Here is a 27484-nt window from a genome sequence, read left to right as displayed (position 1 = left end):
GCATGAAGTCAAGACACATTTTGTGAAACCAGGTCAAACATATTTGAATTGGACAGTGTTTTAACAAATTGCAACACAGATTGGAAGGCCAGGGTTTAATTTGAGCAGAAGGCAGTAGGCTGTTGTTGATTATTATACCAATGGAAAATGAGCTGAACTAAAGCGGAGACTCCAGTGAGGATAAGTATGTTATTAGAGCACAGCAAAACTTTTTGTGGCCTGACCTTCCCAATAATTATTAACTGTGTACCTGTGAGAAATGAACCCCAGGTCAGTCTGTGACCTCACACAAGGTCCTTCTAAACAAGCTGCACCCCCCCCACACACACACACACCCCTTCTTCATTTAAATTAACCTGAAACAGAGAGTGAAAACAGTTTTGAAGATTGACTTGTCAGTGTTGTAATTATGTTTATTTTTCATGGAAGTTAGCTGGCTGATCGCTAGGAATTGATTCGTAGTGTCCTAAAGTTGAGTAGGTAGATCATCACACATCATGGCCTTTTCGCTCTGTCCCCTTTGTGCAGCTGTCCGACACAAGGGCATGAGAAGTTGTGGGAAAAGTAAAGGCTGCTTGAGAAGTCTGTATCGATCACCTAAATATTTTTTTTCTTTTAAACTGGACTTGAGGTAGCTGAGTAAAGCATAAGTGAAAAATCACTGTCTTGCTTTGAGAACTTATTTAAGAAGGAGAGCAGTTTAACTCCAGTATAGGAATTAATTAACTTAATCTACACTTTTAATCACTGCTGAATGTAGTTGTTTGGCACCTGTGGTTTTGTTTTTGTTGTTGAATTCGTTTTGTTTTTATTTTTTTGCATTTGCTTTAACATCTGGGTTGGGTCACTGTCGACGAAGCTGCAAATTTGTGTTTCAATTCTCAGCTCGTGCTGGTCACCCGCTCATGAGCAGTGGCAGGAATTTGAAGCAGGGTAATTAGCTACAACTGTCAGATAATTAGGAAGGCTGCAGCTAATTTTGGTCATAACCTCTAATGATAATGACACAAATGAAACCAATGGAGTACAGAAATGTGTGGGACTTGCTAAACAGCATGTGCTGAATTGGCTTATTTCAATTAATTTCAGTTTTAATACGGAAGCAAAGCACAGTTATAGCCACAGCTTAATAACTGGGGTAGCTCTGCAGAACACATTACCTCTACTAATGCGGGTCCCATTGTGTAGCCACATACAGCAGTTTTGCCTCTTAGGTCCCTATTTTTCTTTGCTTACTTGGTAAATCTTGCCCCACTGAGCATGTCTGACTCTGGTGCTGTGCCACCAGACTTGTCTTGGGCTAAGTGTTCTGCATTCTGTTTACTGAAATGGTTTATTCTCCTAGGGGACTGTGGGCTCCAAATGTTTTGTCAGGAGAAAGTCATATATATATATATATATATATATATATATATATATATATATATATATAGAGAGAGAGAGCGAGAGAGAGAGAGAGAGAGAGAGAGAGAGAGAGACATATACATGTATACATTTTAAACCTCCTACAGTTTTTGAACATTTGCATTCTGCCAACAGCAGACATAGTTATGTGATCCCCGCTCTCTTCTTTTAAATTCCTCCTCGGTCTTCATCCGTTTCTCGATGTGCTGCAATGCTCTAAGTTTTAACATGGTAAATTAATGTTTGCACCGTGGGTTGCTGACTTTGCACATTGTCTTTGTGGCTGCCTCATAATTGCTCATAAGCTGAGATTCAAATAAAAATAAGCGGAGGAAGTTCTCCTGCATAGGACCTTAGGAATATATAGAGTACACAGTATGTACATATATTTTTTTTATTACTTTGTTATTATTACTTCAATTATTTTGCGGGAGGAAGAGGGTGGGATCACTCTCTGAACAGCGCATTGCCACAGAGACACACCTACCTGATGCTTGATATCTGTTTGTTTTACCTCAGCTGAAGTTCGTCTACAATGATGTTAACTCCTCAATTTCCCAACTCTGGAACAATGGAAAGACATCACTTAATTCTCTGGTCTTCTTAGCATTTCTCCATTTGCTAATTCTCAAACATCTGTGGTTGTTGTTACATTTTCTCTAGTTTTCCAGTGGACCCAGTGCAGTACCCTTAGCTTTTCCAAGGGCTTTGACAAGCTTTACCAATCATAAAAAAGCTTGACCTGTTCTTCCTCTCTGAATGGATATATAAAGCAAGTTTAGTATATCTCTGAAGTGTCTAATCTTGTTAATATCTCCCTCTTTCAGTAACGATTAACACTTGGACCCACTGCCGTAGAAACACTTCAGGGATATCTTTCTCCGACTCAATGTGCCATGAAATCCCGTCAGTAGGCACACCATTGTCACAACAGCAGGGCTGTTTGGGGTTAATGTCGATATTATATGTGTATGTAGACAGTGTTTCTGCCCAGTCATCATTCTGTGGAATAGAGGCTAGAAAACAGAGAATAATTCATTAATTTAGATCTCTGCTCCGTATTTAACAGGCATTTGTGCTGAGAATGCATGTACAAGCATAAAGGTTTGTTCAAATAATTAAAAAGCCTGAATACATTCTTGTCTAGTCACTTGACCTTTTATTTTGTGTTACTAAGAGATAAAGTGCCTGTATCTGGTGAGGATATTTGAAGTCCAGTTAATATATTTTATGATTTATGATGCGGATACTAAAATCTTGTTATATTGTAAGGCGGGATTTTGAGTTTAGTAATTATATTTATATATATAGGAATCAGTTTGGAGTGGTGATGTTGAACAGGCAATGCTATCGGCAATAGTCTGGGCGAATTCTAGTGTAGTCAAATCCATGTTCAGCATTCACCTTGCAGATACTATGGATAGCATAATAAATTAGAAACGATGCCCATCCACTGCGATATCATTCCCCTCACTTACCTGATTCATTTCACTGAGTGATGAGGTAAGTGACGACACGAGGATCCAACTTGAACTGCTGAATACAGCACCCGTGCTTTGATGTAGAAGCAATTTAACAAAATAAAAGAATAACATTATCTATCTGCCTACAGTTCCCATTATCATATTTGTATTCCAATTAGACTATTAAAATATGTATCCAACATATATCTATTCAGTTATTGCCAAAATGTGTTATTTCACTTGATTTAAACTCTCATTTATTTTTATTTTTTCTGTTGAGCTTCTTACTAACTCTCTTTATTTTTTTGTAAGTCCCTTCCAACATTTTTGGAGTGGAATGCCACTGCCATGTATTACCCACTCATTAAATGTTGGAGGACTCACTTTAGTTTAATCGTCTGGGAGCTATTGAATGTGTTGTGCATTTGGGGTTCACTGCAGACAAATGTCTGTGCTGGTTGCTGCTGAGTAAGAGAAAGCAACCTTGACTCAGAAGGTGTCCATTAAGTGTTACAACCTATACAGGATATAAATAATGTAAACCTGAGTCCAACTCTCGTGAACTTGTGGGGCTCGAAGTGGAAATGAGGCAAAAAATGTTCTTTCAGCCTGATGAGACAGCCATTGAGCCAGGAGTAATTTTTACTCAATATGCCAATAGTGAACTGGAAAATCCTCGAATTCTGGTGCAATAATCCAGCTGTATTGACAAGATAATTATTAGAGAAATAGATGATAATGAGTTGATTAGTAATCAAATAACCGCAAGCTTTGAAATACAGTAATGATACATGGGTAGGATTTGGCACAGGAAGAAGCAGAGGTAGGATCAATAAGCGGTTAAAGTTAGGGTTTAGTGACTGTTCTCAAGAATGAAATGCACTTAATACTGATTTAGTATCAAGAGTCATACACATTTGGGGATTTTGCCTTGTGACCATGACGTTGAGACATCTGAAACTTCCTATTCAGTGAAACAAACTCAAGATACAGCCCATTAGCTACATTCGAGGTGTGTTCACACTGCCAGATATACAACACCACATTATTTGTTTCCCAGGACAGTTTGAGACTAAATGTTGACGAATGAAACTCCCACTAAAGCTGGTTTTGTATAGTTTTGTCAGTGCTTTCAGAATGGCTGCGAATGAAGGAAAAAGTTTTAATGTAGCAACTTTTTTGGCGGCGTGCAATGCTTATTCAGATGGCATTCTTGTCTGTTTGTCAGCCGCAACTCACAGGGTCTCTGTTATGCATTTCTAAATCAGCTTCAGGAGAAATCCCGTTAAAGATGTTGTCTTTATGTCATGAGGACAAATTTACAGAGCTTTCTTGATCCCAGTGTAAAGGGAAAAAGTAGGCACCATTGTTGCAAAACAAACCTCCTGAATGTTAATGACTAGATTCTTTGCAGCTCCCTGTTCTTTTTTTGTTTTTTTTGTTTTCATTTTTTAATGTACACTTTAACAGCCTTATTTTTTCATTTTTTTTTCTCTAATTTGAAATCGCAAAGTACTTGGTAAACATGATTCACACAGGCAAACTGGTGTGAAGAATGCATACTGAAAAAGGCTAATCTAATGTAGCAAGGTCTACCCTTCTGGAATATTCCTGTGTTTTAACAAGGTATCGGGAGGTAGACATTGTGGTGTAACAGAGTCTCTCAGCACCTTGCATTGTGCGCCATTTCTCTGGTGTATTTCCTATTTATTTGTATTATTATTTATATTTGTAAATGACTGGGACTGATGACCTTAGAGGTACTGTGTTATTGAAACACCTCTAGACTTCGACTTAATCAGCCTGACAGAAAATGTACCAGCAAGAGGGCTCTCATAAAGCCAAGCTTCCCCCTGAACAGTAATGATGACACTGCCCTTATTGCTGTGGACTTGTGGAATCCAGCGCCGCGGTCTGCAGCTCGGTTCTTGGCTCAGTCCGCCAGGAATACTGAGCAATTCAAATAATTTGTTTTTCCTTCAGTGCCCTATTCCAGCAGACAGCTGTTCAAACTTATCTGCCCCAACACAAACCTGCTGTCTTCCGAGGCCCAGATGGTAATTATAGAGCTTCCACAAGCAGGTGACCCCAAAAACAAAAATGTGGTGTTTTTGTTTTTTGTTTTTTCCCATCCAAGTAAAGATGTAGTTGCACCATCTTCATTTATTTTTGCTCCTAGAAGTAGCTAAACGTGCAAGTAGAATATGTAAAACTCTAACCCCTCAGTTGTGTACCACATGACAAAGTCTCAATATTGCCTCTTTCAGGTTTGATGTGATGGTTGTGCAGTATTGTACTCTGGATATAATGTTTGAATTCTTACAGTGAAGCATCAGTTCTTTGATATTGTGGTTACAATCTGATGGGATAACTATCAGTGTTCAACCTTAAAAGTGTTTTTTCTCAGTTTCAATTATTAGACTAAGGTAAAAACACACTCCATCAGGTATTCATTGAGTTTCTGTGGCAATTTCAAGAAATTAACATTACTTTGAGGGATTGCATTGTACACATCTTTTCATGTGAAACTGTGATGCTTTATAATTGCTTTTTAATCTATTTGAATGTCTACTGCTGCCTCTTTATTGTGAACCACCATGGTGATAACTGAGTGAATCAGTCTCACTTATTGTTCACTCGATTGCGACATACACAGTTGTGTCCGGTTATGTGTACCAACCAGAAAGAAAAGCTTCGGCTAGTTCTCTAATGCAGTTTTAAGAGCTGATCGTTTAGCCATTCGAACTTTCAACTCTACGCAGTTCGAAATCTAAACCAAACTGTTAAAAAAATAAAGGAAAAGAAACACAATGAAATAAAGAATCCAATGATTCAGTGATGCAATCCATTTACGCCCAGCATACGACATCCCACTTTAAGTAAATTATTATATTCTTAATTTAGGTACTCAATTAAATTTAATAACAAGGGGAAGCACTGTAGGATAATTAATATATCAGATATATTTCCAGAGGCAGTCTCTGCTGGAGATATAATAGGAAAACAGTGGTGGATCTCCGCGCCTTACTGCTGCCATTTTAACCCTGCCACTCGAGCAGTACACTACCATTCAGCCAATCAGAGTGGTCGTGGGTCTGCTGCCCCTGTGGTTAACGGGTTATGCCGGGATGTCACAATCAGGTCTTCACAAAAAGAATCTCTACCTCGAATCTTGTATTCAGGACCACCTGTGCACCGGTTCACAAGCGCCGACACACGAATAGTGTTTTGATGCCCCCCCTGCTCAGTGCAGTCCAGCCTGGTGGTGGGTATGATTGATTGGTGCTGAGATTGGGAGGTACAGTAAGGCTGGAGTGCAAGCAGGGCTCTGAATTGAAGCAGTGAGCTGCCTCTACAAAAAGATCACTTTAAAGCAAAAGCCTTTATCGCATGATAATGATTGCAGTAGTGAATCTTTTTCAATGTGCTAGGACTTAACAGTTGTGTAGCAGTCATCATGGTGCAACATGAGCTGCCATATATATACACAGATGTGCTCAAATTTGTTGGTACCCTTACAGCTAATTGAAATAATGCTTCATTCCTTCTGAAAAGTGATGCAATTAAAACTATTGCATCATGTATACTTGCATGCCTTTGGTATGTCATAGAATAAAGCAAAGAAGCCATGAAAAGAGATGAATTATTGCTCATTCTACAAAGATATTCTAAAATGGCCTGGACACATTTGTTGGTACCCCTTAGAAAATATAATACATAATTGGATTATAGTGATATTCCAAACTAATTAGTTTCTTTAATTAGTATCACACATGTCTCCAATCTTGTAATCAGTCAGTCAGCCTATTTAAATAGGAAAGTAGTCACTGTGCCATTTGGTATCATTGTGTGCACCACACTGAACATGGACCAGAGGAAGCAAAGGAGAGAGTTGTCTGAGGAGATCAGAAATACAATAATAGACAAGCATGGTAAAGGTAAAGGCTACAAGACCATCTCCAAGCAGCTTAATGCTCCGGACAACAGTTGCAAATATTATTAAGAAGTTCAAGGTCCATGGAACTGTAGCCAACCTCCCTGGGCGTGGCCGCAAGAGGAAAATCGACCCCAGATTGAACAGAAGGATAGTACGAATGGCAGGAAAAGAACCAAGGATAACTGCCAAAGAGATACAAGCTGAACTCCAAGGTGAAGATACGTCAGTTTCTGATCACACCATCCATTGCTTTTTGAGCAAAAGTAGCCTCCATGGAAGAAGTCCCAGGAGGACTCCACTTTTGAAAGAAAAACATAGAAAAGCCAGACTGGAATTTGCTAAAATGCATATTGACAAGCCACAATCCTTAAGGGAGAATGTCTTTTGGACAGATGAGTCAAAAATTGAGCTTTTGGGCAAGTCACATCAGCTCTGTTCACAGACAAGAAAAATAAATAAGCTTTCAAAGAAAAGAACACCATACCTACAGTGAAACATGGAGGAGGCTCGGTTATGTTTTGAGGCTGCTTTGCTGTGTCTGGCAAAGGGTGCCTTGAATCTGGACAGGGCACAATGAAATCGCAAGACTATCAAGGCATTCTGGAGCGAAACGTACTGCCCAGTGTCAGAAAGCTCTGTCTCAGTCACAGGTCATGGGTCCTCCAACAGGATAATGAGCCAAAACACACAGCTAAAAGCACCCAAAAATGGATAAGAACAAAACATTGGACTGTTCTGAAGTGGCCTTCTATGAGTCCTGATCTGAATCCTATCGAACATCTATGGAAAGAGCTGAAACTTGCACTCTGGAGAAGGCACCCATCAAACCTGAGACAGCTGGAGCAGTTTGCTCAGGAAGAGTGGGCCAAACTACCTGTTAACAGGTGCAGAAGTCTCATTGAGAGCTACAGAAAATGTTTGATTGCAGTGATTGCCTCTAACGGTTGTGCATCAAAATATTAGGTTGAGGGTCCCATCATTTTTGTCCAAGCCATTTTAATTTGTTTTATTATTTACAATATTATGTTGAAAAACAAAATCAAAAGCAAAGTCTGATATGGAAAAAACAATGGTGGATATCAATTACTTTTGTCAGTTTCAAGTTATTTCAGAGGAAATTGTGCATTATTTAGAGCGGTACCAACAAATTAGAGTATGTCTATTTATTTATTTCTTTGTTTATTTATTTTGCCATATTTGACATTCCCCCGTGGTGTTAGCTCAAACAGATCATCGGTGGGGTGTCAGAACATGTTCTTGGACCAAAGTGTGTGTATAAACTATATGATGACATCAGCGGGTATCAGCTCCCTCTGTAGTCAAGTGGCAGCGCATATCCACATCGGCCCAATCGGATGTGTTTAAAACTCAAAGTTACCTTGGTGGCATGTAAGGGGGTCTTGTTTTTCAGTGCAATGGTGGGGGGATTCTCTGCTGCTTCTCCAGCCTGGGCTGTGTTATTCTAAAAACTGAATTTAGCGGACTGAGAAAGCTGTCCCAGAGCAGCCCCTTTCCTGTTATTTGTCTCAGAAAACAGAGTGATGACACCTCATCAAAAATGTAGGTACAGAGCTACTAACCAGCGAGTTATGAGTCAGTAAGTCTGTTATTGATTACATGTCCACATCATTTGCCAGAGTCTTTTGTTTCCTCAAACATGCGCGGTTCACCATCAGTGGCAAGGAGTCTGGCCTTTCAGCAAGGCCCAACAGCAGCACAGCCACAGGGAGCCCGCGTTTCCTCTGTTCACATACAGCCCCCCGGACAGACAATACACAGGGTCCATTTATAATGAGATACCCAGCATTCCTGCTCTGTCTACCTCCATCTGTCTTTTTTTTTCTTTTTTTATATACAACATGTTTTACTTTTTGTTTTCTACCCTCCTGGAAAAACACACCAACAATTTTGTTTGTTTGTGTTGTTAGTTTTTTCCAGTTTCCATAACTTTAAACACTCAGCACTGCTACCTGTAACCAAACAGGTTACAGTTCCACAAAAGTAAGCGGAAAGTGTGAAACATTTCAATTTGTTTCTTCTACAGTTGTGCATTACATTACTTTGACCTCCTTGACAGTTTTCTGTGCCCCTGTTATTTTCTTCCTTCCTTTTTTAATTTAATGTGCATAATTGCAGGTTGTAATGTGGATGAGTTTCAGGATGATTAACTTCCCAGCTGTCATCATATCACCACTTTTATATACATTTATTTAAACTTTTGTGGCCATGTATTTGAGACCGGGATGGTGGGGAGGGGTGGAGGGGAAGCCTTTGTTATTCTGGACTTTCCCCATCAGTAATGTTTTATTCACAGGCATTGGCAGACAGGCAGGTGGCGACTTCCAAGTGTTTCTGCCATACAGGGAAAGGTGCCTGCTGGCAGACTGTTCAGGAAAATAAAAATAAAAATAAAAAGGGAAAGAAAGAAGGATATGGAGGGAAAAAAAGAACTAGAAAGAGAATGATGGAGTGCGTTTGAATGGTCAGGTAGTTAATGCTTTATGAGATTGCCTGTAAAGTGTGCCTGGGATGGGAGACGGAGTGCAGTGTGTGCATTATTAAGCGACATAAATCTGGAGGCCTAGTTTTCCCTCTCTCTGTTCATACTTAATTACCTGGGCCCTAGTGCTCACCTCCAGCACTTCCCTAATGGCTTCCTCCTTACAGCATCACTCACACAGGGGCCAGCTGGCAGGGAGGCCAGGGGCGGCGAGCTTTCATTATCATAAGAATTCTCAATCGGAAATTCAGCCACCAGTCCGGTGATTAACCCTCTGAAGTTCTGTGCATCTTGCTCCTTGCATACTAAACACCGGCATTCAGCAAGGGCTGTCACTGTTTGTGGCATAAAAGTGCAGCTTTATATATATGTAATGTGTAACGGTGACTCAAAGAAAGAAAATGCCTCAAATGTAACAAGTCGGTTTTGTTTATCTGAAATGTGCAGTTTTTCTCTTGCGGGATAAAGTTGTTATGTTACAAATCACATTAGTCATGCTATGATTTTAACACGTCGCCATAAAAAAAGTTAGTAATTGCTTGGCTGGGGTAAAAGTGAAAATGGATTTATTCACAGCGTTACCCAATTGTATATGACTCTATAGAACTTTTCCCTTCAGTCGTCTGTGCTGTTTACCATAATACACTGTGATAGTCTGGGGGCCAATTTCACAAAAACCTTTGAGCGCTCAGCAGGCTGCTAGATTGGTAACATATCTGAGCTGATTTCTTCTCCACTCTTCTCACAAAATAATATTTCAGCACAATAGTGCATGCTTACAGAAATCAGGTATTATATACTAAAGGTTTCTGTGCTGAATCTCGTAGGGTGTAGGCCCACGTATTTAACCATGGCTACCACTTATTTGTGATAACTGGCAGGAAGAATGCTGTTCTTTTTTGGCGTAACCAGAGAGATTGGCCTCATTGGGTCTCTTCCTGATTTGTCATTCCAGTTCATCCCAGAGATGTGTGTCATTAAAGTCTGAGAAGGCCATCACGTTTTCTAGTTTTCTACTGACAACCAGCTTTGTAAAACATTGTCGGTGTGACAGAAGATACCAAGGTGCTCACAATAAAATATCTCCAATGACAGTTGTACACTATTGTCAATAAAATCACAATTCATAGTGATGCTACCCTTAAAATGAAAACAAGCTCTGTATAGTGTTTCACCTCTGCTATGTTCCAGTACCAGACAAGGAGGGCTTGTCTCATTACTTTTGGTTATAATTAGCTTCCATTTACAAAACAGTCACACACAAATGGCTGTGGGGTGGGAGCCGCAGTCTTCCATTTTCTCTCTTTGTATCACAACGATCCCGAATGACTCAGATTGACCTTGGAGATTATTGCTATACTAGGCAGCAAAAAAAAAAAGTTATGCTATATCTTAGTCAGGAGCTGTCTAATATCAATGAGTTGCTGTGTTCGGTATTGATCTGTTCCACACCAGGAAGCAGTGTGTGATTGATGTACTATGAGAGGCTTCAGGGCTATAGGACACCCTTGCAAAAAAGATGTTTTGCTTTTTCACAGCTACCCCTGTGATACTTCTAATGAAGAAAATATGGGTCGGGGGTCACTAATACTGTCCTTAAAACAAATGCAATGAACAGCTACATGAATCTATCGGTGTTATCATCTCTTTAAAAATCTAACCCCGCCCCCTTTCTGTATGATGTGTGTATATATATATATATATATATATATATATTCATTTTAATGTATTGCTCATGCACTGGGAAACACTCACTTAATTTGCAAGTGGGCAAATGTGTGTGTGTATATATATATATCTAATAATCATTGCCTTTGTTATATTAAATCTTTTACATCTGCAGCTCTTCTGGGGGTGTATTGATTTTATGAAAGTTTTATGGTGTAGCTGTTTAGATATGACTAAGAAGCGTGGATTGCTTGCCTGGACTGTGGGGTATGTTTCAGCCGCACTTGAATTGAATCATCCCGTTACACCGGCTCTCTCTGAAGCTTGTAGGTGTGTTCAGATCAGTCTATCACATGCATGTTGAGAGTACAGCCGTAGCGTTGGCTTTGCAAGGGAAGTGATGGGATGCAGGCTGGTGTGCACACTGGGGGATGTGGTACAGGAAGACTTCCTACTAAGGTGCTGGTATATTATTGCACCCTGTACCTCGGATCACGTCTCCGTTCGATATCTTTTTTAGAACAACCTCTACTGCTTAGAAAGGCATGTGTCAAACACTGCACAGACAGGCAGCAACCTGCTGTGGTAGGGAGGATAGGTTTTACCAGATGAATTTGCAGGCAGTTGTGTGACTGAAAAGTATATTTCAGTTGATTTTGACAACATCTTTTGTAAAGAGGTCTAACAAAAAGGTGGAAAAATAAGCATACTTATTACTTGTTATTAAAAAGCAACTGATTACTAAATACCATATAAAAAGGACAATTTACAAAGGCTTTTTCTAGCTTGTAATGTTGTTGATGCATTAATTGGCTCAAATAATTATCTATACACCAGGTATACAAATACACATCAGAATGCATTTTATGTAAAGCCAACCTGGACCTAATTGAACACTGGACCTAAAGCAGAAATCAAGCACTGCAATTCCCAGTGGATGCTTCACGACGAGGTTAAGAACACTAACGAGTCTTATCAGGTGCTCTTTAAAAGGCGACTTTGCTGTGTCAGATCTTTGAGTGTTTCATTAAACACCTGTGGGGTAATTGGATAGAGATACAGTGATTAAATGCAGGGATGAAGTTCAATCAGACTCCTAAATGCAGGACAAGAGCCAATCCATTACGCATCAGGAGAGGGCAAACAGTAATCATTTAAGTTTTCATTCACTTTGAATATAGAAGCTGCAACATGCTTAGACACATCTAAATTATTTTTAAGATTAAAAGATGGGGAAAATGTCACAATACCCACCCTGATGCCAAAGCTACTCTCTTTTTGCAAAAGGACTAGCTTGGCAGTTTTATGAGTAAAGGGATCTGAGTTGTAATAAATACTACAGCTTGTGTGTTTGACATTTTGGCAGAGTGTGTGTTATTGAGTTTTGAAGGGGTGGCTGACTTTGCTATGAGGGATGCAAGAGTTTTGCAACAATGATCATGTAAATCATTCGGTTTTGGCAGGGAGCTTCCATCAAAAATTTATGGGGAATTGTTTGGACTATGTCTGCAGGTATATTTTCTTTCACATAATGAGAGACAGGTCATCAGTCAGTGGGAGGGAAGTGTTGTATGAGAAGTTCATTTTTTCCAGTGTTGTGTCTGTTGTACACTCACAAAACCGCTGGAATAGCAACGTAGACGTGTGTGTGTGTGTATTTTTGTGTGTGTATTTCTAATTGCATTCAATTATGTATTTCTGCCAAGGAGCCGTTGTAGAAAGTGTGTACAGAGCGTGCTTGTAGCAAGTGTTGTGTGGTCTGTGGAAAGGGCTTGCATTGTTCTACCAATAACCACTGCTTGTTTCTGCAAAGTCTTTCCTGACCCTTCACTTGTTAAGAGAACACTTCCATTTGGCCAGTTCACAGGAAAACACGGGTTCCGAGGTCAGGTCCAATCAATCAGCTCTGATCTTTAATAGACCCCCTCTCTACTTCTCAATTATACCTCCTGCACAGGATTTCCAATACAAGCCGCCTCCAGGCATTCAAGCCCAGAAAAGGCTCTGTGTGTCAGCTCACACATATCTAATGTCCCAGAAGACGATTAGAGACTGGGATGATTAAATCTCCATTTCAGCAATTCAGGGTTCAGTCTGTGGCTCAAGTAGTTTACTGAATAACATGTGTACTGCTTGTTGTTTGTTGTTGTTGTTGTTTTTATAAATATTATACTAGAAGCAGTAGCAGCAATATAGGGATATGTCATTAGTGTAAGAGTTTCGTCTGAGAATATTACAATATATACTGCAGAAGGTAAAATGTAATTGATTGCTAATAGTATATTTCTGAATGATTACTATTCTGTGCTACAAAATAGCAGGTACATCTGTAGTGAATACAGCTTTGCTGCAGACAGAGAATGGGAGACCCTTAAAATAGTTTTCTGTAATACCTACACATGATTGTATGCCAGGTCTGAAAATAGAACTGAGATAGTTCAGTATGTCAATCTTTCCACCACGTTATTGCTGGCAAGAAACTTTTCTTTTGCTTTTTTGGTGGGGGTGGGTGTTTTGAGTTTGTTTACCTCATTTAAAGTTTTCATCTTAATCCAGAGAAAAACATATTTGGAGCATTTCTGCATCCGGAAAATTGTTAACTCAGTTTCTCAGTCGTTTTTGTGAGTTTAACGTCATTTTTAACTATTTTGAACTGAATGGGGGGGAAATGTCTCCAGCATTAAGTAGTAAATTACAACTGATCACATTAGGTAATGAAGGCAAATCAATTCCTGCAAAGAACCATCTTTAAAGTGCTTCAGAAAAAGAAAAGGAAACTCATAGTTCTCATGGTGAACTCATAGTACTGTTGTTGACAATCTGCTGCAGTGGACAGTGAGTGAATCTTACCTCTTTCACATGAGGAACACTTAAAGCATGTGATATGATATAATATGATCAGTATGGAGGAGATCTATCACATGGTCTCTGAGTGTCTGTTCTGGGTTCTTGGTGGAAAAGTGTGCACATGTTCAGTGGCTATCCAGTCCCAGTGCAGTGTTTATTATAGCAGGCAGTGAGACCCCAGGCAGGTCATGTGTCAATGCCTGCACGGCTCATGGCTTGCTCCATCTCTTAGAGCTTGCTGTGGAAGGCCCTTTGGATGCAAAGATACGTATATAAATAAATAAAGCCATAATGATCATGTTCGCACTCTGTTCTGGCAGATGAGGACTGGCTGTTGGATTTTGGTAGCAGATCAAAGCTTGCTTGTTTCAACACTCAGCGCACTAAACTGACAGGAATTGAGAGGCAAAACTCTACAGCTGTCTCCGGTGACTCCGCCGAGCAGGATAGCATCGAATCGGGTGCAGAAGAGAGGCTGTTTGAAACGTTGTACGCTGTCCTTTCCGAGGCAGCGCGGTGGATATTTGCTAATGATTCTCCCTGTCTACACTGGGTCTAAGTGGCCTGCTCTGTTGGGAATTCTCCATCAGGCACAGGTAGCTCTGATTGCTTTTTAATATATGGCGTTTCGCCAATCAGAGCGAGATTTTCATCAAGTATGACTGCAGAAGTATTAAACTAGCCTGGGATTATTTTTCAGTCACAGTCCATTAAACAGTGGGAAGCAGTGCCTGGGCGCACTCTAGTCTGTACAAGTTTACCCAATTAGGAGTTTAATTTTTTATTAATACAGTTGCAATGTTAAATAAACATGCAAACAGCTTTTGTGGTGTATGCCAATTAAATGCTGTTTTATTTGACTGCCAGTTTAATCATTTTTTATTTTCCCATTTGTTGCACTGGGGGGATATGGAGTTTAATTAAATTGTATTACTCTGTATTTCCTGTCAGGGTTGTTTATGATTTTGAGGTAATCTATAAGGACATTGAGCATTGATTTACCCATATATTAATATAGCATGTTAAGAGAGTAGCAGAGCAAACTACACAAAAGATCAGTGAAACAAAGACACAAAAGAATTGAAAAATCAGGACATTGTATAATTTACAATGGCAACTGATAATCCCTACAGGTAATAACCATTGTCTCTATTGGAAATGGTTCCACTTGTCCATTTTCTAATATTTGATGACCTCAGCCCTGCCACTGGAGCTTTATTTTCATAATAGCTCTGCATTGTACAGTTGTAGAGAACAAAAAGTGGCATTTGGATCTTGTTTATGCCTTTCTTTGGTAATTAAGTTTGGAAAGGTTGTGGTTGCTCATTAATTCAGGTGAATTCCTCTGAACCCCGTAGGATAGAAAAATAAAACACTCAATGAATAGACTGTCCTGAGTAACAGATCCTTAAATTTCAAAGTGAAGTACTTTATACATTGCCCTTGAAGCATTTTACTCTTGGACTTCTTCTAGCTCCTTTCCTTAATGGTCATACTGTTTCACCTATAGTTCTTAGTCTTGGGTTTCTCTTCATGCAGGACACCTGTCCTCGATTTTAAAACTTTACCATGTTCACATCACAGCAACTTAGCTTGATTACATTACACTTGTTCTGGGTGTGCACTGTTTCTGCTTCCCATTATCAGGTTGTTGAAGAATTTCAAAAAACTACTCTTAGAAAGATTTCCATCAGTTCCATCTCTACACCCCCAGGTAGCAGTTCCCTACACACCCTTACACAGACTGTGCCGATAACAAATTGGAGTTATTTTACAAGGGTTTTAATCTTAAAGGAGGTTACCTCCCTAACACATTTAGGACATACATTCAAATCTCACTCTATTGTTTGTTGTGTTTTGTTATTTCTTTAGCTCTGCTTTTTTTACAGATTGTATATAAAATGCATCACACAGAATAACACTGCATGGTATTTTAGTGTGCAGTATAAAGTGCCATCACCTCCACTTGCTGCATAATGTGTGATTTTCTAAAGGTGGATAGAGGTCCGTGGCTGATATTAATTTTGTGTATACCTCGCAGCTACATCTGATGTGGAAGAAATGAAACGGTTTTATTAATCAGTGAACTGAATGAACTGCTCTCTGACAGTGACATGATTAAGTCATGAAACTGCCGTGTTTAGCAGTCCAAAGCTGCATAAACCTAGAGTATTTTTTATAGATATAGTTTGTGCAATGGTTCACCATTTAGGAAGGCATTGAGGAATTGTGTACAGCAACTCTTGGCGTGGTCTGTTGGTGTGTAAACATGTTTGCGTATGTATGGGTGCATGTGTGTGTGTGTGTCTCAGTGTGACAGTTTTTGTTTCACTCATTTGTCACTCCATTGTAAAGCCAGCCACACTGATTGATGTCCTGGCAGAGCGAGAGGTGCCAGCCATATGGACAAGCTGGTAGTGGCTCAGAGTTCTGGCTGGCACAGTGGCCTGACATCCCTATCCTACCACAGAGATTCAAGGCTGCAGAGGGAGGAGGAAAGAAAGCTGATCTGAATTGTGGAAGAACCCTGCCAGGAATAAAATAAAGTGAAACTGTAAATAACAACACTAATAATTACACGCTTTAATATTCCATGATCTTCTAATTAATTTCGAACTGTTTATTTAAATCACTCTTCCCAAGGGATCCGCTTTTGTTCATTTTGTGCTGATCAGGAACTATATTGGTCAAACCTCATCTTCGGTGTCTTTGCTATAGGAGGTTGCCAACCCAGTTTTAACGAAAAGAAAAAAGAAATCCAAAACAGAAACAAAAGCAGATTTCATTAATTCAGTTACATTTCCATCAGTTTGTACCAATGTACTGTAAACAATTATATGAAATGGTCAGCTTTCTCTCACTATGTATAAGTCTACAGACGGTGTGTATATATGTGTGGTCTGGTTTCTGTCTGAATATTAATAGGCATTTATAAATAAGGGTGGAAGAAAGGGTTGGTAATACATTTAAGAAAAAACTCATAATATGGTGTAACAGTTTTAAACTATATAGGGTTTTCTGAAGCACAAACAACACAATTCTGCTATTTCAAACCAGGAATGGCACCTTATTCAGTGACAAGTGCTTACAGTATCCTTATAAGGACTGTAGGTTGGACATGGAGACCAAAGACAGAGGGCAGAGGGAGAGAGGCTGCAACAGGCGATTACCAGCACAGCCAGGGTGGACATAACCAATTCCCCAACACAACTATTTACAGCATCCACCGGCCACATCGACAGCTTTAAGTGTGCAGTGTCGCTCCCACAATCCCCTGCGCTCACTGACTGGGTTGCAGTTGGCACTACAATAGAAGTTTAATTACTTATGTATAAGTTCAGTAGCAGGTTTTCATTTAATATAAAAAAGAAAGTTGCCTTATGCTTATGCTAATATTTTTATATTATATATATTTAGCAAGAGCTCTGTAGCTTTTCATGGTTTTAAAATAAAATTGTGGATTGAAGTCTGTCTCTCCCTTAAAAGAAGAATACAAATAAAAAGAGTGAATACAAATTGAAATTCAAAGGTATTATTATTTCCCTGTTGAAAAGGTGATCTTGAGATTGCAGTGTAATGTAGTGAAATATTCACCTCTACTACCAGGGCCTGGTGGTGCTGCTGCTCCAGGCTGGATTAGCTAGGATAAAGTGCTATGCTGTGAGGCCTGGGCTGTGCAGTACTCCCAAGCAGTTGTTAAAAGTGAGAATGCCCCATGCTGGTTATAGTTTAAAAGCAGAATACAATGATGAGGAATTCAGGACCTGAAGGAACAGATAAGAGAGGGAGAAAGAGAGGTTAAGAGGTATGTATTTAGTTATTTTGTTTCTCAGACCTGCAGGCCTCACTGTTGTTTTTTGATGCTGCTTTCTTTTCCTGCATACCCCAAAGGCTCTGAAACAGAAAAAAGACAGAGGAAGGGGGGTGAGAGGGGTGATTGGGACATTACAACTTTAATAACATGTGGCATGGGCTAAATGAGCCATTCTGCAATCATATAGACAGGCTTTGGCCTCTTCCAGCCAATAGAAAGACCCTTACACACACACACACACCCCTACACACGCACACACACACGTACACACACACACACACACATCTCTCATCCCTCTCTGTGAACAAGAACCCCCCCACCTCCCTCCACAACCTCCCACCCCATCTCCTTCTCAGGACCTGAATTATTTAAACTGTTGTTTTCCTTTATTGCATTGTAGCAAAGTGCAAAGTCGTTAGAAAGGGGCTGAGCTCAGGGGGTGTGTGTAACCCTTGAAGCCCCTGCTTTAGGAGGCAGAGGAGCAAGTCCTAATGTGTGTTTTGAAAAAGGCTCTTTTCAGAGGTTTTGTGGGTAAATATTTCTGAAACAGTGTGTTGCAGAAATAGACATCGGGTTTAATTATGTGTGTGTTTGTTTTTCGCTGTTTTGCTAAAATCCAACAATGCATTGTTAACCACCCCTCCTCACACACAGAAACACACTTTCTTTTGTGTGTGTGTGTGCATAAAATATAAAATGTTACCATCCATCTTATTATAAAATATTATGAGTAACCTATAGTTAAATGTAAGTTGAAATTATGATTGTATTGCTACCCAAGACAAAGTCTTTAATTACTGAAAATAACAATAATGAAACAAGGAATTATTAATCATTGCTAAATATATATTTCCTCTGGCTCAGTAGACAGTGATATTCTATAGATTCCCATTACAGGCAGGGAAGCAGAAAAGTAAACACGATACACCTCCACTAATCTTATAATATCAGGTTTAATTCTAGCAGGATTGGTCTTGGTACATTCATAGCTATTAAAACCCCTTTCTTTGAACTGTCAAGCCTTCATCTGAGAAAGTGGATGTTGTACTTAGAACTGTCTTATTCAATAATATATCATTTTAAAACTAGCAGTGAATAATATGGCTTTATATATTACTTTTTTGCAGAAAAAAACAACACTTGATCCTTGTAACTAATGTCTACTGTATAATTCCATGTCGTATCCTGACATTTGATTTGTTTTTATAATATGCTGGGCACTTGTGCTTGTGTTGGTTGGCTTGTAGAGCTTAACTTGTTTTTTTTATCACTAAAATATTGGAGCTGAAAATATCGTTTAAGGTTGCATGTGATGAAGATCGGAGTACGTTGTGGAATTTCCTAATGTTTAGCCAATTGCTCCTCATCAATATTTAAAATGCCTTTTGTTGCTCCATATGCTTTTAATCACAGATCAGTTTTCAAACTCTTTTAACTCAAATATAGACAATGCTACACAAACCCTATTGCACCATGCCAGTGAGGTATAGTTGCTTTTTCTTTCCGTGGCAGTACTGAAACAGATGGCAATAATGCACAGCTTCCCGGGCTCTCACAGCAGAGCAGAATGTATGTTTTGAAATAAAAGATGACTGGACCCTTTTAAAGTGAAGCTATTGAAACCGTGATCAATAGGACATTCTCCATGTTTCTAAGGCTGCCTCTAAAGAAGAGCTGATAATATACCTTGTGCTCCACAAAGGTCAGTCTGCTTCAGGGTCTGTCTTTTGCGTTAATCCGGGGTGTGCAACTGATGGTGGCTTTCTTTTTTCCTGTAAACCACGCACTTTAAAGATGTGTGTGTGTGTGTGTGTGTGTGTGTGTGTGTGTGTGTGTGTTCACTAATGGCGGGAGTGCTGTTTGGCAGTGTTGAGCAGTTGAAGTAATTGCATAATTTATTTTAATCATGAAAGCACAGTATCCAAACACATTATTTGACACAGCTCTGGTGCTAAAGGGAAGCTTAAGGAACAACATGCTCTCACACACCTTGTTAATGGTGTTTGTCATAAGTACAGGATCTCAATTACAGTGTAGTGCTGAAGAGACAGGTTGACAAAAGGTTGACACAGATGTAGAGATGCCAGATTAGGGATGATGATACTATTGCCATCTTGTGTGGTGAGATGTTATTGCTTCCTTATTAAGCCTACAATATTTCCACTTGCATGTTTACAACAGCTTTGACATTTTATCCAGCTGAAAGCGGCTGTCAAATCATCAAAACGATTGGAAAAAAAACACAATAAAGCTGTTTCTCAACCTCCAAGAGGCCCCACTGCTGATAGAGCATAGCCTCTTGTGTACTGTTATCTAACAATTAAGAATTAATTACGTTGAGCTAAATTCAATTTAGTTTGCAGATTTTTTTGTATGTAGATCAAATAGGGATCCTAGTAAATAACACGCGTACCAATACACATTTCAACAAAAAGCATTGTACTACTTTTTCGTGCATTCAAAATGCTTCAATAACGCAGCAACATAATCTTAAAATCAGGTTGAAAAGATCACTAAAAACATTAAAGGAACCAGGCACGTTTCATAAATTGTGTAGTTAAATAACTTCAATAAAACTACTGCTGTAAACTTACACTTCTATCTGTGGTGAGTCCTTTCTTCCTGACTGTGTTATATTGAATGGGATTTATTCCTTTGTGGGAATGGCTCTTGCACTCATTGCTAAAAAGGGAAGAGTGTTATTTTTAAATGCCTTCTACCCACACGCCTTCAACAAGTCTTGGGTGGAGGAACCCAGCTTCATGTTGTATCAATATGTAACATCATTGCTGTGATTCAGTGAAGCTAGGCTTTTTCAATTAATATTCATATAGTAATTTTAAATGATATCACCAGTAGGAGCTCATTCAGAGTGAACCCTGAGCTTTACAGTCAAGCCCAGAGAGACTGCAGATAGCAGCAGCAATAAACAATCAAGCTGTTACATTACCCTCACGCCAGTCCCATTAATAACATTAATATACATGCAGCGCTGCAGTGAAAAATGTCATTTTAATGGTATTTTTTATTTTTTATTTTTAAATAACAAATGTGTTGCTTACAATTACCTTCTTGTGTTTAATGTACAGGTTCACTTTAAAATTATGGTTTGTATTGCTTGGCATTTGCTTAAAAAAAAAACACAAAATAAATATACAATCCACCTAAAATAATATGTTGGCTTTAGAGAATGTCTCTGTGCAAGTCCTGCACTGGTGTGAAAGCTTTACAGAGCACCACATCTGCCGTCCTTTACCCCGATATGTTCGCAAGCACTAGGAAAGTGAGAAGTTTTTTTCTCCAAATAAAATCAGTGCACTGCAAATGTGCTGCAGCCAGATTGGGTGTTTGTGGGCAGATAGTGTTCACAACAGTAGGCTGTGCTGAGATGCAAAAGGGAATCGAAAAAGCATCAATCGGGGGGCTTTGTTGTGGAAAAGCTGAAATCAAGGTTGACCAAAGCTGTGATCAGCAGCCAAGACCTCATACCCAGGCCAGGTTTACAGAAAGTCCAGTATAATCAGGTACATAATCACAGAGCTATGGGGCTCTCCTGGGATTATCTCAGTCCACCTTTCCACTTTCCCGAGCAAGAAGCGAAATTTCCTCCACCTCTGCTTTACAGCTCCATTGTTGTGAAGAGCTTCTATAGAACCTGTTGTATTGTTTCTGTGTGTAGGAGGGCTTGCGTGGATGTGTGTGTGTGTGTGTGTATGTTATACATATCTAGTTTGGCTCTGCTCTATAAAACTGAACATCAGTGCATATAATACGTCCTTTCAGTTATTATTGAATACATTTTAAGTATACAGGGATGTATTGTATTATTGTATTATGCATTCTTATGGTTTCCACCCTTTTTCTCTGTATCATTATTATTATTTTGATCAATAAAAATTCAACAGAACCTCCTTTCTTTCTTCACACAGAAACAAAACCAGGAAACGCTTTGTGCAAATCTGGAACCATTGCTCTCTTTGGAAACGTAGTGTACAGTGGGCTGCTGAACGATCACTTCTGGCATTTTGGGGTGCCCCTCGTCACAAGACTGGTGAGTACCGGGTTTCTGAATAGTTTACACTGTGTTGCTCTCTTCTGGAAGTGGCTTGTGACAGACAGTGTGTCAAAGTCCCTTGGCTTCTTTTCCACGTGACATCAGTCAAAAACTGGCCTGTCTGCAACAGGCAAACCATGTCTTTTGTCGGGCCGCATCAATCTTGTAAATGCTTCTAATTGGATGAATGCAGAGTTTCAAAATAGATGATCTTCAGCAGTTTCCATTGTGGTAGCATGTTATAGTTCTTAGCTTTGTTTGGACTTTTTCTATTTCTGTGACATCGTTATGTCCAGAAACGTTACACAATAATTGTGGTTTGGGTTTTCATTTGTATTTGCATAGAGAAGTAGGTGCTTGTGAATGTATGACTCTGGGAGGAACAGTGAGAGTGCCTTGAGTTTAGCAAAATACGAGCCGCATCTGAGCACTTGCTTCCTATATCACATATGCTTCTTATTTTGTACTGTAAAGAAATGTGGTTGTTTTCATGTGTAGTAATAGAGCAGACACAGAGTTAAACCAAGGTTTCCACAGGTGAATGGTCAGAGAGATTCCCAAGCTGTTTTTTAATTGTTGATCTATAGGGTAATAAATGACACTACATTCTATTTTTTCTGACTGACACAATCACTAAATAATGAATCAAATCTAGATGTATGTATACAATCTAATTGAAAATTAGTAGTTCGTAATTAAACTTTAATTAAGCAGTATAATCTTACCACATGTCAGAGCGTAATTACAAGTTTCTGTGTTATTAAGAATTAATAAAGATTAATGTAGTGTGTATCCCCCAATGTGTCACAAGGAACTCAGATGTTGATTCCACACTCAAAACACAATCTAATTTGGAGACCTTGAATGCAAAATGTGCATCATGATATCTGAAAGCAAATACACAGTGTTTTAAAATGCAACGGGTGCAGCTCAGGGAGAGATCAAAATAACCTTAATACTAGTACTGAGTAATGTCAACCTCTTTTAAAACATACATCATGTTTTCTCATTATGATGTAGGCATCTTGTGGATTGTGAATGTCAAATTGCACAGGTGTGGCCAAGTTTGATGTTCTTCTAGTTTTTATGTTATGTATGAAATATACTGTTGAATAGGTGCTAATCTGGGTACAGATCTGTGATTTTGTTTTTCTTCCAAGATAAAATTGTCCATTATTGATTTTTTTCCCCTTTGTTTAGAACATTTCAGATATTACATATGCTTTAATAAAAGCACAAGTACAAATAATAAGTCTAAAAATATCTGGATGTCTTTCTCTGAGTAGGCCTCAACACTGGACTCACCAGGGAACAATATGTGTAATGTAATCCACTTTCTATTGTATGCATTTACAATATGGTGAGATTTGTTTTGCATACCTTTGTTTTCTAATTAATTAATTAATTTAATATCCCATATTAGATTATATGGTTAAAAAAAATGTTTTTCATTCCATTTGTCTTTAGATCTATGGTTTTGGCAGTTATCAGATTGAACTCCATGTAGAGAATTGGTTTGAAAAGAGTGGCCATTTGTCAAGACTGTTTGGGAACCTCTGCCTGAACAGTTGAAAAGAGCATGCCTTAATCTCATACATTTTAGCCAGTGATGTAACATTGCACCTACACTAAGTTCTTGAGGGTTTAATATATGGGGAGAAACCAAACAAACTAACTAAAAAGAAATACAACATGTTAAATGATTCAAAACAGTGGAACAGCTGCAAAGGTGAACAGTTTGAACGATGTGAAAATGATAAAGATGTCTGCCGAAACAGCTGTCTGTGCTGTGGTATTCATTTTAATATTTTAAAAGGTATTAGATTCGTTTAATAAATCTCACTGTGACAGCAGTGTTCCTGGTTATGAAAGGGCCGACAAAATACAAAGACATTATGAAGGGAAAAAATGTGGACGGGAATCGCCCGCTAACTGAAAGAAATCAAATCAATGTAACCTTTTCTGCCTGCACTAAAACATGACTATATTGTGCTTATAACTTAAGTTTCTATGCCGTGGGTCTGTTTTCTCTACATTGGTCTAAAGATTGTTCAGAAGAAATGCTAATCTGACAGTAAAAAGCAATGAATGACATGGTTTCGTGCATAATTTTTTTTTTTAAATGTGCAAACCTTAATCATATTTTTTTTAATTGATGTCTTAAATATCTATATTCAGATTCAGGAAAATAGGTTTGTAAATGCGATATATGGTTTTCTAAGACAGGCATAGAAGTAAATACATGTAAATGAGTTGACTTTAAAAAACTGTCCATATTAGTAACTTTGTTGTTGTTGTTTTTAGTAATATCAGCTTCTTGCACCATGACATTTGAATTTTCATTAAGATGACAATGAGAATATCATCTGGTATAAATACATAAACTAGTAAAGGAAAATTCATGTTGTTCAGCCTATAAAATTATCTAGCCAATATGGAAGTAACAACGGTACAAGTTTGAGCTAATTAATTAATCTCCCAAATCATTGTATCAGTAAAGTAATTTAATCAATAGTGTCTTAAAGACTTAATATGCATGTTTATCGTGGCAAAATAAAGACATCTGATTCTGAAATGAATGTTGCTACCATAATAAATCCGTAAAGAGGTGAAAAAAATAATGCCAATAATGAGAAAAGAACGATGCAGTGAAAAGTAAAATGCCACAGTTACAGCAAGCTACTAGTTAGCATACTTGTATTTGTGCTTTGCAATGCCCGTTATTACAAGGCAATCACACTGATGCTGTGCTGATGTAAAGTTGCAGTAGTTTACAGCAGGAGTCCTGTGAAAATAAGTTCCCTCATTATAGCATGTTCTGTGGTGTGCTCTCCGCGCGCTCTCCTGACAGCAGCCCAGCTGTAATCAGCCTGAGCCACGCTCTCTCGCGTGGTAGACTTCAGATCCCTGTCTGCCGACAACGAATCCTCCTTTACATTATCGTACACTCCTCATTATAGCTCTGGGGAATGGTACAATAGCACTGTTCATCGGACAGTTTTGCATGTATATGTGTGTCTATGTGTGTGTGTATATATATATATATATATATATATATATATATATGAGCACTCTGGAAATTTAGCTGTTGTGTGACAGTTTGTGTGTATTTTTCTTCTTATGTTTTGTAATACTTAATGGAATAGGTATTTATTAGTAGATGCAGAGGGGTTATTCTTTATGATATGTGAGGAAGTATTGTATGAACTATTGGGTCCAGTCCAATATTCCTGAATAAAGAAGAGTAAGTCAGCATGTTATTGTTGTTTTTTTCCTGCAGATGCATGTAAGGTTTTATAGAGTTGTGGATGGGTAGTTTTTCTTTCTTGTTGGTTTGAAGCCAACAATTAACCTAGTCTGTTGTTAGCTGACAAAAAAAGAGAAAAATCACATTGTACATTACCTCCAAGGCCTACTGGTTTTTCACTGTGATGACAACCCCAATGTGTCCATCTGGAACTTGACAGCGTAAACTCCTCATGAAGGAAGCCTTGCGCAATTCAAGGCTTGGCATTGGCTTTGAAAAACCTCACGTTGCTTCCCTTGCATCAATTTTGGGCCATCTGCTTTAAAAAAAAAGAAAAAAAAACTTCTCCTGTTAACAGACACATCTGTCATGTGTCTGTGAGCTCTAAGTTCTCTGGGTGCCGTTCTGGGAATGTAGGTTGAAGTCACTTCTCCAACCATCTGTAGAAAGTAACTATTACATCTTAGTCAGTCTGCCTTGCTGTAGTCCATCAAAAGTAACTAACTCCTGGTCAGACTGATGGAGGACCCTGTGTTAGTTTGTTATGAACAGAACCATCTCCCAGACAAGACCACTGCAGACCATGATCTTCTGGAGCTTACAACGAAGCAGTTTTGAAATGGAGTCTTCCCAGAATGCTCAGCGTGGTCATGTTTTTTTTATCTCTTTTACACCCAAGGTATGACTTGCTCATGGGCAGCAGATGTAAGAAACTGAATACTAGGGTTTTCTTGAAATGCCATTCATGTGTAGATAGGAAACATTGTTCTCTAATTTAGTGGCCTAGTGTACTGTGTGAATGTTTTTTTTGTTTGTTTGTTTTTTTATCATGGAGAAGAGGAATAGCAGTGTCCTCAAAACAACCCAGATATGCCATTATCATTGGACAGAATACGACCAGTATTCACAAGCCTTGCAGATTTGTATTTCATTATTTGCAGTTTAGTCAAGCCTTTTCCTGTTCTTACCACGTGTCCAAGTACTTTAGTGTCAGGTTGTTTCAGACAGCACTAAATATAACACATTGTGAAAGTCTGATCTTCAAAATGCACAAATGTTGCAAGTGTACCGATTTGTATTACATTTTTAACATTAAAAACGTGTGTGAGAAACATATAGTGAGTTGAAAAGCAATTCTTGAGCAGAAGAATGGAGAAAAAATCTAGAATATGATCCCAAAAAGGTAAACATTACTAACAGAAAGTTTTTCTTGGCTTTGTTTGTTTTGCTTCACTGTTCTTGTGCTTTTTAACCAGAGGCCACACTCGCTGGTCCTCCAACCAGAGTCCCCACTTGAGCCTTTGGGGTCTGATAGACTAGCAAGGAAATGTATGCCATACAACGCTAACATAGCCTGACAGGTTTGCCGAGAGGATCATTGAGACCTAAGCCTGTCCCGCTTGGTTCAGTAGCTCAGTAACGTTGTCTCGGTAGGTTCATGAGGTGCAAATAAGATCAGGCTAGACTGCAAGGCCAGAGACCAGTCCTTAACCTTCACATACACCCTGTATGCAGTCTTTAGCACTGGGCTGAAATAGTGAAGAAAATATTCAGAATTTGGGGAATAGAAGAGTAAATTGGCACTGAGCATAACAGATTCATGGGTCTTTTGTAGTTTTTTTAGTTGTTGTCTTTTTAGTTTTTCCCCTAACAGTAAGCTCTTGTCTGTTTAATGGAAAATAAAATCTCCAGAGGCACTCTTCTAGAGTTAACCTTAAATAAATAAATAAATAAATAAACAGCATTTATATGAAAACCGAAAGAGTGAGAGAATCTGAGAAAGTGGAAAAAAAAAATGTGCTTGGCCAGACTCTCCCCATGCTTCCAAATTCAGTCTTTCTATTTCCTCCAGCATCAGTAATTGAGGATTGGAGATCCCAGAAAAGGAGATGTGAGGATTATGTGTTGTTAAAACGCCTTCAGATTCTGAACTTGTTTCTCCATTCCACCCTTTTCTTTTTTTCTTTTTTTAATCCCTGAAACCCCCTGTGCCCTGCGCATTAGCCCCTGCCGATGGTGCTTTCTCCCATAAGTTATTTATGAGAAGGACCTGAAATAGACGTATTTGAAAAAAAGCATGTTCTTTAATCCGAGTTGCCGGAGAAGTGCATTTCATTTTTATTTCCCACCAGAGATTGATGGAGAAGAGAGGTGGTAATACGTTCTGTGATTGCTAATGTATATGTATTTGGTAATGTGCAAATATATATATATATATATATACACACACACACACACACACACACACATATAAAAATGTATGTATACATACATACATTGTGTCATACTGTAATAAAGGAGGCTCACTTCAAAAGTCAGACATATTGGTCATTATTTAAAGGAAGTGCCTGTTTGTTTTGATTGGGGGTTTAAAATGAATATGTAAAACCTGTGATGCACAGACCATGTTTGGTCTCAGTTGAAGTCAGCAGCAAATTATGCCTTAGCTTCTGCTTGCACTAACTCCACTGTAATAACTGACACATACAAACTCTTTCCAAAATACCAGTGTAAAGCCCATTATTTACATGCTGTCTGCCAAATAAGGTA

The 27484-nt window shown here is 38.7% G+C and overlaps 1 protein-coding gene across 4 annotated transcripts in view; it reads left to right on the top strand.

Annotated features, from left to right (window-relative positions):
• The window catches only part of rbfox3a (RNA binding fox-1 homolog 3a), a 466772-nt gene that overhangs the window by 279411 nt on the left and 159877 nt on the right, over positions 1–27484 (top strand). For all 4 annotated transcript variants that reach the window (XM_066704644.1, XM_066704645.1, XM_066704642.1 and 1 more), the window contains exon 5: positions 21563–21684. In XM_066704644.1, the coding sequence (XP_066560741.1) occupies positions 21563–21684 (122 nt within the window). The remainder of the gene's footprint in view (positions 1–21562; positions 21685–27484) is intronic.

The sequence above is a fragment of the Amia ocellicauda genome, chromosome 5, assembly GCF_036373705.1.
Source record: "Amia ocellicauda isolate fAmiCal2 chromosome 5, fAmiCal2.hap1, whole genome shotgun sequence".
Taxonomy (NCBI): Eukaryota; Metazoa; Chordata; class Actinopteri; order Amiiformes; family Amiidae; genus Amia; species Amia ocellicauda.
Note: the sequence above shows the minus strand (reverse complement) of the source record. Positions and strands in the feature narration are given on the sequence as shown.